This window comes from Lissotriton vulgaris, unplaced genomic scaffold (assembly GCF_964263255.1).
Source record: "Lissotriton vulgaris unplaced genomic scaffold, aLisVul1.2 SCAFFOLD_4127, whole genome shotgun sequence".
Taxonomy (NCBI): Eukaryota; Metazoa; Chordata; class Amphibia; order Caudata; family Salamandridae; genus Lissotriton; species Lissotriton vulgaris.
This window is the reverse complement of record NW_028251901.1, coordinates 1-11077: the sequence shown is the minus strand read 5'-3', so window position 1 is coordinate 11077 and position 11077 is coordinate 1. Positions and strand designations below refer to the sequence as shown.

The window sequence follows — 11077 nt, the reverse complement described above, 5'->3', positions numbered from 1 at the left end:
CTGGCTATATCTACTTTACTTTGCAAGAGGTTTGAAGCAAATCCATGGTGGCAGAGGGGACTTAGGGCCTAGCTGCAGAGCGCGAGCGGAGTGATTTGGGAAATTTGTGAAAAATTGACTAAGTCCCCATTTTTGTACTTTTGCTCTTTGGCTGTTTGGGGGTCTTCTACTCGTTTTCTCCTGGGTTGACGGCTCTGGGGCCATTGCTGGGAAGCTCTAATACCGGATAAAAGTGTTTTGGACCAAATCCCAGGCGGAAAATTTTTTGTGTTTTTGATGACTTGCTTGCCTTTGAGGTGCTCTTAGGGGGGGTTCCGTCTGTTTGTGGGTGAGTTTCGTGGTCTGGGAGCATTGCTGGGACACTCTAATCTTGATTGCATTTGCTTTTCAGGAAATCCGTCGTGCCAACCCCGACTTATGGCCCAGCTACGCAGCGCGTTTGGACCGAAGGCCCAGAAATATTGCAAGTATGAGAGTTTGCTTTTGGCCTGTTTGGGGGTGTTATGCTTCTTGGCGGGTGGGTTGCCGGGTCTTGGGGCATTCCTGGGAAGGTCTAATACCGGGTAGAAGTGGTTGGGACAAAATCCAGGCCGATTTTTTTTGGGCTATTTCAGACATTTTGCTCTATGTAGCGTTTTCGGGGGCCTGTTTGGGGGGCTTCCTGGTGTTTGCGGGTGAGTTTCGTGGTCTGGGAGCACTGCTGGGACACTCTAATCTTGATTGCATTTGCTTTTCAGGAAATCCGTCGTGCCAACCCCGACTTATGGCCTAGCTACGCAGCGCGTTTGGACCGAAGGCCCAGAAATATTGCAAGTATGAGAGTTTGCTTTTGTCCTGTTTGGGGGTGTTATGCTTCTTGGCGGGTGGGTTGCCGGGTCTTGGGGCATTCCTGGGAAGGTCTAATACCGGGTAGAAGTGGTTGGGACAAAATCCGCGCGGAAAAGCCTTTAGTTTTGGCACTTTTTGTAACTTAGGGTTCGTTAGGGTTAGCCCTAGCAGCAGGATTGCATGTGTATCGGGGTGTTCTAGATTTTTCAAACTGAGTTCTGGGGTCTTAGAGCACTCGTGAGCATGTGTAATTTTGGTTGCAAGTCATTTGAAGAAAATCCATGGTGGGAAAGGGGGGATTTGGCATAGTTAAAGAAAGCCTTTGCCACTATTCTTAACTTAGGGTTCGTTAGGGTTAGCAGTATTTCTATTGCATGTGTTTGAGTGGGGGGGATTTCGAGTCTTGGAGCGATGCTGGCTATGGCTACTTTTGCTTGGTTGCTTGCAAGTGGTTTGAATACAATCCACGGGGGGTAATGGGTAATTAGGGTACTTCGGCCTACTTTTACTTTCAAAGTAAGTTTTGTCTCCAGTTTTCTGCTAGGCCTCGTTTTTTGGGTGGGAGCACTGCTAGGAAGATCTATTTTTGTTCTAAAACACAGTTTACAGTACACCTAGCTTGAGGGGCAAGATCCGCTACATTAATTTGCCCATACTTATTTATCCTTCAAAAGGTGACTCAGAGTACGCACTTTCAAAAACATTGTACTGTCTGTCTACTAGGAAAAACAAATTGTGACTTTTTGCACTCCACAGCCTACATACCTTATATTTATTTATCAGTGGTGTTGTAATATTATATCACTTCCTGTTTTTCGTTGAATAATTACAGGCCGGGTTTCAGTCTCTGCAATGGGGAAAAAAGGATGGAGTCAGGCTTCACAGTAGCGAGCCACAATTCAGCATCAGGCAGGCAGTGGACAGGGTGTCTTCTGGTGACCAACATCGGTGGACGAAGCGTCGGCTGCAATGGAGGAGTGCCGCTAATAGGAGGATTTTTTTTCTGCGGGCAACTTACTTACCACTTCCAACAGGACCACTACAACCACATAGATACAGTATCCCTTGCCTTTTTCTCTGACTGTGACTGCATTTCTTTGCTCTCTCTCGGCTTCTACATTGATCCCTTAACACATCACTTAGTCCACTCCACTATCTGCACCACACATAGTCATTTGTAAGTGCTCCTACGTAATTCGCAAGTCGCAGCACGCCCCAGGCCGTAGAGGACTGGGATGGCCCCAATGATGAAGCATGTCACCAAGGGGCAACCCTGGTGAGTGAGGGGACACCTAGAAAAAAAGCAATTTCTCCTTTTCTATCTACTATACCTTCTGTCAGGTTACGCAGCCCCTAAGCGCCTACCGTACTATGAAACTACATTTCCCATGAGTAGGCGGGAGACTTGCAGACTATTTAGTGAGACTATATGAGAGTACCCTTGTATGTTAGGACATCACTTCACTGATGCCTGTCTTGTCTTCTCTTACAGGTATCCTTTCCCTGCTGACCCTACCTTTACCCATCCCACATTTTTTATTTTAGTTTGTTATTTTTCTCCCTCGCCTAATGCCTCGAACACCCTGTGTTTACACTTCTGGGTGTTGGTGACATTTGGAGGTGGAACCATATTTGCATCGACTGGATCACGGGGAGTAAACGTGACACCTTCCAGACCAACCCCATTGAGTGTTGTTGTGAATGGATTTATAGTGACCAGCAAGGCTCTCGGGTATCTGGCTACAGAGACCTTATGTTGAATATAGTTATCAATAATTCCACACAGGCCCTGTACTGTCGCATTCTTTCTTTCCACAGTTGTCGATGATATATTCTTACTCTGCTTGACAAAGAACCATTGCTAATGTGAAAGAACTTCAACCGAATTAGTAGTTATACTTTACCATTTGTTAGGCTACAATGTGGCACTGCTCTACTGTACTTCTGTCACCTGCTATATTCTCAGTTGTACCGTTGAATTGCTCAGGAGGACAAACCAGATTTCATTTTCTTTTTTTTCATAGGCATGCAACTGCCACTGTGTCACACCACTAGTACCACCGCTATGAGGAAATTTTATCCGACCAAGATTGCCAACGTTATTCGGTGTTTCCCGTGGAGCCAGCCCTGGGCCTAGCCCTACTTTCAAACACAAATTACAGGTAAGATAAGCGTTTGGTGGTTTGGGGGTATAATGGAGTATTAGTACGAGAGACGAGAGACTGAAGGTAGTACTACTAAAGTCCTAGGACTCTTGGATTCACTTCACTTAGTCTGTGAGAGGCACTTAGTGTTGAAAACATTTGGGCATTTACACTTAAAGGAAGAAAATGGAACTAAACTTTCAGGAAAACAGTCAACGTTAAACCCCCACCCACCAGGCAAGCAGTAAAAAACAGGTATGCTCAGATAAAGTTTGAAAAAGTATATTTATATCCCTAACAAAATAATCTCCCGCAAGACCCTCCCTAACCCCAACGATTGTCCTTCAAAAGTCCCCAAAAACCCAACTCCCAATTCCCACCCCCCAAAAGTCTCTAAAAAAGGGGCAAGGGACACTATGGGTGGATGCTGTTAACTTTTTGGGCCAGGGCATCATGCTCCTCGCGGAGCAAGGCGAGCTCCTGCTGAAGGCGGGACACCATCAGGGTAGTGCGGCGCAGGCGTGCCTTCACTGCCTTGCAGGTGCAAGGCCTGTGAGAAGCAGCTGTTGGCCTTGCTGCTCGGCGGTGGCGTTTGCCTTTGGCAGCCCGGCTCAGTCTCGGTGGACCACTGTGCTGGGTGGCAGCCGGTGAGGCCACGGAGGCCGATGCAGACGACGTTGTTGTTGTCGACCGCACACTTTCCTCGTCCTCCAGGGCCACCAGCCGCCGATATTCCGCAACAGTGGCCTCGATTCTCCGTTGCCGGGCCGCTCTAGCCAGCTCCTTCCTCCTTGTTCGTTTGGAAGGAGAACCTATATGAAGAAAGAAAGACATAGTCTGTAACCAATGCTCTTTAAGATTAACTCAATCATTCAGCAGAAATGTGTGCTGCAGTACAACTAGCAACTTGCAAGCGCATTACATAACTATTGAGGCCAGTATCTATCTAACCTCACACTTCTTCATCCTTGCTCTAACATTAGTGGGAGTTTAAGGAACAAATTCTATGAGCACTGTGGACTTCCATTGGAGTCGACTATGAAAGTACACCAGTCTTATTCTTCTTCTTGTCTCTTGTTTTGGAAAATTGGTACGTTATTTTCTGCAAGCCGGCATAATGCCAGCGCGGTAAACTTGCACCCGAGAAAAAGAGACGCACGCCATGAGGAGTGACCTAGACTTGCGTTGCCGTTGCGTTACTGTACCCGTCCAGTACATGCAGGTGGTGAATCTCTTACTTTTCTATTACGGGTGGCACTGAGAATACTCTGTTACAACTCAAGGGCTACTGCTTAATTAATTTAACTTTCACCCTACAGTGGAAATGAGTACTAGAAATGGAAAATTGAAGAAGATAAATAATCTGATTATCTATCACTTCACATGGGATGTTTTTGCTTATATATGGGATGACTTTAGGTGCTTTGCTTTTTATTGAGTGACAGGCAGTGATACATCCACACATGAATGACTGAGTACTACTAAACTTATTAAGAGAGGTAGGGAGTGGCCACCATAATAACCGGATCTATGCAGTGCTTGCAATACAAACTACTGCTACTACTTATGGTAGTATTTGGACAAAATTAAAAGTTCTTTTCCTTGCCTTTCCTACACTGGAACGGACGTGCGGGTGCAGTGTTACATGCTCTTCAAAGTTACACTTAGTTCATCCACTGACCATCTACTCTCTCTAGATCATGGGTACTCACAAACTTTCTCTCAGGGGCTACATTTACAGTGTAGTTTGGGGCCGAGGGCCGCACTGGTGGGGGCGGAGTCAGAGGGGGCGGGGCTAAAGCAAAACGATAACTTGTGACCATGAGGTTGCACACAGGTCCCTGCAGCAGATGCCCTCATCCACTGAGCCACCAGACCCAGCATTTACATACATCTCTCTCCCTCCTGCTGTCCCTCCTGCCCTCCCTCCATCTCTCTCTCCCTCCTGCCCTCCCTCTCCCTCTGTCATCTCACTGTGTGTGTGTCTATCGGTGTCAGCCTTCAGCCCGGGTTGAGACCGCTTCCTCAACGCGCACACACAGACAACAACACCAAAGTACTTAACAGGTCTTTAAAAGACCATTAACATATTATTGAGGCTTTGTTTGTTTTAGCGCCCCTGCTTCTCCACCCTGACAATCACTGCTTGCCCGGCCCCACAGAGCAGAGGCTTTGTTCTATTTCACCTCTTTGTGGCCTTGCATCTCCACTCTGCTCTGTGGGGGCCGGGGGAGCAGTGATTGTCAGAGTGGAGATGCAGGGGCGCTAACAGGTGAAATACAAAAAAGCCTCTGCTCTGTGGGGGCCGGGGGAGCAGTGATTGTCTGCAAGGTCTGCGCACCGCCAAGGAAGGCTTGCCGGGCCACCACCGGCCCGCGGGCCGTACTATGAGTACCCCTGCTCTAGATACACATATGCTATCTAAGAGTCAGATAGTAGCATGATCCAGGTATATGGACACATACAGTTTCTGTGTCACCCACCCAGGCTGTTGTCCTTCCACCCATCATTGCTTCATCATTCACCCAGCCATGCATCTCATATTCTTGCCTTCCCAGCTAGTCTTCAATCTCAATAAGTAAGGAATATATAAGAGCTTACCTCTGGCCGCCACCACCGTCTCAACTCTCACAGCCGCCGCCGCCGCCTCCTCCCCTGATGAATTGCCCTCCGCCTCCGTGTCGAGCACCACCACCACACTGGCCCCGCCACCAGATGTTCCACCTACAAAGTACATTTAAGAATCTTAGAATAAAGCACTCACTAGTCACTAGTATTTGGTCTAGGAATGAAGACATGTGAAAACAATGTAATTTGTGACTGTCTACGTTAAAGTTAAAAAAAATGTCCCTTTTTCCAGGGAAGGTTGTCTTGCTGCACTTTTTGGCACAACTGATGAAGGCTGATTTTTTAACACGCACCATTTTTCTCCACACAGACAGAAGATGAACTTCTAACAACAAGATCAAGTTGAAACCAGGTGAGAGCTCGGCTCGACCACAAGAAATGTCTTCAATTAATCGTCAGCACTAACCACTTTTCCATTATCAGTTAAACGTTTAGTTTTATTATGACTTCATTTTAATAAATGTGTTTACTTTTAATAAAGCTTTTAAATTTAAATACAATCTGTGTTTTTTGGTCCTCCAGACTAGAGTGACTGAGCGAAAGGTTTTGCAATTTTTGCAAGCATGAGTCCAGATAGAACACTTCAAAAGACATTATGGACAATCCCAGAGGACTGCACTAAGTTGATAGAGCTATTGCTGACTAGAATCATGGGAGTTTCGCCAACCGTGCAATCTTAGTTAGCTACACAGACAGACTAATAAGAATAATCTAGTAATACCACAGGGAGTCATAGTAGAGGCAGGATAAGAATTTAGATACAGTCTACAAGAAGAGCAAAGACAATGTTGAAAAAAGTCAAATGAGGAACGCTAGGAAAAATAGGTACTAGTCTAAAATGAAAACTTACTGGGGCCAGCAGAGGAGCCCTCGCCTGCCCGATCCTGGCCCTGTTGATGAACAGCATCCGCCGCCTGCTGCTCCTGTGTCCTCCTCTCGCCCCTGGGGGGAGCTGACGTACAACATGAAAGAAAGAACAGAAAACATGGATGATTGTTGCTTGTCAATGTCAACCAAATCAAACATTTCAAAAGAACAATAACAAAATATTTCCGCGAAATTATATTGATTATGGTTACTTTTCATTTATTTGCGGACCTGTGACTTCGAAAGTCACGTAACTCACTAAACAAAGTACTGAAACGTTCACCTAGGACTGGCAGGCAGCAGTCCGCAGGCAAGACGCAAAGTGACAGACAAACTCCATTGTGATTTCAGTCAGATCAGTGACAACACTAACAGTTGCCTGCTACATTACCAGTCATTTAAATAGTCAAACTATCAATCCACCGCCACTATTTTTCTTATTGTCAGGGTTACAAAGGAAGGGGCAGATTTAAGCCCTTGCGGCTCTTTTGCGCCGTTCTTGCGTGACTTTTGTGACGCAGCAGCTAAACAAAAAAGGGCGCCATGGTGCGGCGTATAATATTATAACAACGTGACGCATTTGGGAGATGCATCCCGTTATAAAGCCCTGCGCCATCAGGGGGCGTTCCGGCGCAAGGGAGGGCATTCCTGCGCTGGAACACATCCTAATAGTGGCTGAGGGAAATCTACAAAATATCAATCAGTCACCTTTAGGACAATGATGCGTCACACAAACCCTGCACCTGCTTGAAGCAGACGTACGGCTTGACCCAGCATTGGGGAGATAGGGTACCCCAGAGCATTGATGGAGCTGCGCCATCGTTGCGACGCAACTCCAGCAGTAAAGCTTCGGTGACGTTTTGGGCCCATGGGGCGCCGCATTGCAAATACGGCGCACCATGTTTGGTGGTGGTAGCGGGCCGCACAATTAATGGCGCATCCCTGCTACTTTGCAGGGATGCGACGGTAATTGCAATTCTGCCCCTTAGGGGCATACTTACTTACGCGTTCTGGCGCATCTCCAGAGATGCGCCAGATCAAATGCGTCACGCAAAACTACCCTTGCGACACGGCAGATGTGCCTCATTTACAATGCGGCGCGCCCTGGCGCAAGGGTAGGCACTTGCGTGACGCATCTCGTCACGTAAGAGCGGCGCATCGCTGGAGTCACGTCGCCAACGCAATGCAACTCCAGTAATGCTCAGGGCCACCCAATACTTTACATGCTGTGTCAGTCCTTTCGCCTGCTTCGAGCAGACATAAGGAATTGAATTGACGTAGCAGCGTCGCAGAAGTGCCTGCGTTAAATCTTGTAGATTTCACGCAGGCAATTTTGCGAGGCGCACAGCCGCTGGACCGCCCACCCTGCGTACTAGGAACGCACCCATTGTGGTGCAGGCCCATGGCTTTATAACGTGACGCATCTCCCTAGATGCGTCATGCTGTAAATGACTTGCAGGGATGCGGCACGTTTACGCCGCTGTTGCGTCACGCAAGGCAACGTAAACGTGGCGCAAGGGGCTTGTAAATGTAATCTGCCCCCTAGTGTCTAGCATTACGCAGTTCTGTTAAGTACACTCATACATAATAGTTACTCAGGCCAATGAGACCACGAAATAGAAAACAAATAAGCATAGTAGCAACCCCACTGAGAAGGAGAGCAGTGCACCTGAAATGCACAGAAGATTTTGAAATATAATTTAACTACAATGTAATCGTCATCAGCGGCATTATTGGCTTGCTCCATGTAAAAAACAAATATTTGCAATACAACAACACAGAGCAGGAGAAAACATCATAGTAGTGAGTGATTAAATGCCAATGGCTACTACTACTCACCAAGCCCGGGGATCTCCAAGCCGAGCTGGTCCAGCAGGTCGCGCTCGCGGTCCAGGAGGTCCGTCCAGCGATGGGTGACCTGGCTGTAGGTGCGCTGGACCCCGTAGAGGTGGGATATGGCCCAGCACACCTTCTCCCACCGCTTCCGGCGCTCCCGCATGTTGTAGCCGCCGGCCGCGATCCTGCCGCCTCCCGCGATGGTCCTGGGCAGGCGGCGCTGGACGAAGTAGACCAGCGCGCCCACTTCCTCCGGGCTGAATATCTCCCGGCGCGTCACCTGCTCCCCCCTCGATCTCACGCCTGCTGTCCTGCCACTGGGTCCAGCACTACTCCCCGCCGCCGCTGCGGCCCTCAAGTGCCTGGGCAGCTTCACGGCGCCTGGCTTGACCATGGTCTGGGCAGGTAAGGTAGGAAGAAGTAGAAAATTAAGAAAGAATAGGATAGGGAAGAAGAAAAGAAAAGAGTTTACAAAAGTAGTTTAAAAGTAAAGAAAAATAGCAGAAAAGACAAAAATATACAGCTAGGAAAAGAGAGGGATAGATAAGAAGCAAAATCGTAAAAAAAAAACTGAAAACAAGCAAAGGATGGGAAAGATATCAAGAGGATTAAACACCATGCCCAGACACAGGAAATGAATGAAAAACAAGATGGCCGGCGCCCGTTTCCGAGCGCGAAAGTCAGTTCGCGCGAGATTTTCCTCGCGATCTCGTGCGAACCTCTAGATTTCCCGCGCGATCTCGTGCGAACCTCTACTCGCAATGCGCTTACTGCGCGAGATTATACATAGCGGGCGGAAACGGAAATACGTCACGCAAACAAAATGGCCGCGCCCGTACTCGACCTTGGGGTAAATTCGCGTGTTGCGCTGCAAGCGGCTCGCGAATACTGCAAAAAAACTCGCGAAACAACAAGCCGCAAAAAAATAAAATGCTCATTCGCACGAATTGGCGGCTTCCGCGGTCGGTTTCGCACGACGCCGCGCCCCGCGAATAGCGCGAAAAAAACCGCAAAACGATTTCAGCAAAAGCAAAAGCAATGAGCAGGTGCAAAAGGTCAACCTCATGATTTGTAACGATTCTTTGTATTGCTTCCTGAGGGGGCCCTCCAGAATTCGGTTGCCTGCTTGCAACTATTGTGTGACCCTGCTCTGACCTTAACTGTATGCCACAAAGGTCCTGATTTACAGCTAAAGGAGCAGACAAGCAGGTGCCAGGCTGGAACTTTAAATTCTTTCAGTGACACATTAATTAGCCCCTAATTCATTATTGTCAGTTGGGGCAGGGCAGGTGTTGTAACTAATTTTGCAACAATGAAAGCACTTAGCAAGTGCAAAAGATCACTAATCAGGGCGCACTAAGGAAGCAGGTGCCAGCTAAAAAAATATTCTGTGACACATTAATCAGCCCCAAATTAATTCAGGTCACTTGAGGCAGGGAAGGTGTGCTTTGCTTTGCCGAAAATAATGTACACTGGACAACCAGAGGGTGTGGTGATGAAACAGAGGGTGGCATGGGTGGGCCAGAGGGTGGCATGAGTAGTCAGAGAGTGGCAGTGGTGACAGAGAGTGGCAGTGATGAAGAAGAGTGTCCCAAACAGGCTGGACATGTAGAAACAACAAGTTCGCAAAACTTGCGACCCGACAGGTAAGTTCGCAAATTGCGAAATTGTAAAAACCCTCGCGAACTGGCAGAAACACGGGCGAACACAAAAAAAAAAAAAATCCGCAAATTCGCGGGAATTCGCGGATTTTGCGGATTGCGAATCCGCAAATCCGCAAAATTCGCGAACGCGAGATCCGCAAAATTCGCCCATGCTTAGTCCGGAACAACATTGCAACCATAAAAATAGGTAATACTAATCTCTCCTCCGATGAGGACATCAGGGAGGCATTTAGGAAATTTTTTCAGGTTATTTATAAAGAAGACAAAGTGATATCGGCTGAGTCTGTTAAGAGCTGGTTGGATAATATTACCTTACCTTCTCTCTCTTTAGAACATTCCCAATATTTGGACAGCCCCATTACTGAGAGTGAGGTGATCTCAGCCATTAAGAATTCTAAGAAGGGGAAAGCATCGGGTCCCGACGGCCTTCCGACTGAATTATATAAACTTTTAGACTCAGAGATTGCTCCTTTTCTCACAAAGTTGTTCAATCAAATTCTCTTAGAAGGTATGTCTCCTCCAACATCCTGGGATAGTGCCTCTATTACCCTTATCTTAAAACCAGGTAAACCGAAGGAAGAATGTGGGTCATATAGGCCAATATCTATCCTGAATGTGGATTATAAAATCTTTACCACTGTTTTATCATCAAGATTAGCCAAAATCTCACCATCGGTCCTTCATCTGGATCAAAAGGGATTCTTAAAGGGAAGACAAATATATGAACTAACCTTTGATCTAATTGGCGCCATAGATATAGCAACATCTAATAAGCTTCCATTGGCAGCCCTGACACTGGACGCAACCAAGGCCTTCGACAGGGTTAATTGGGTTTACCTGTCGGAGGCCTTGGCCAAATTTGGTGTGGGTGGTGGTTTTCGTAGGGCGATCAGTCTCTTGTACAACAATCCATTGGCATCTCTTCTCGTGAATGGTGAATTATCAAGTCCTTTTTCTATTACCCGGGGAACTCGACAGGGCTGTCCACTCTCCCCCTTACTTTTTGATTTTTACATCGAACCGTTTGCGCAATATTTAAGGGAGGAGCCCACCATTAAACCGTTTCATTATCAAGGTTGGACGAGAAAGGTGGCATTATATGCCGACGAT

The 11077-nt window shown here is 47.3% G+C and overlaps 1 protein-coding gene across 1 annotated transcript; it reads right to left on the bottom strand.

The window, feature by feature from the left end:
* Positions 1–2853: 2853 nt before the first annotated feature.
* LOC147662712 (uncharacterized) lies at positions 2854–5723 on the bottom strand. Its single transcript, XM_086950955.1, has 2 exons — positions 5574–5723; positions 2854–3784 (listed from the first exon to the last, which is right to left on the bottom strand). The coding sequence occupies exons 1-2, from the start codon at positions 5707–5709 to the stop codon at positions 3387–3389; spliced, it is 534 nt and encodes a 177-aa protein (XP_086807081.1). The 5' UTR covers positions 5710–5723; the 3' UTR covers positions 2854–3386.
* Between the last annotated feature and the right edge of the window lie 5354 nt (positions 5724–11077).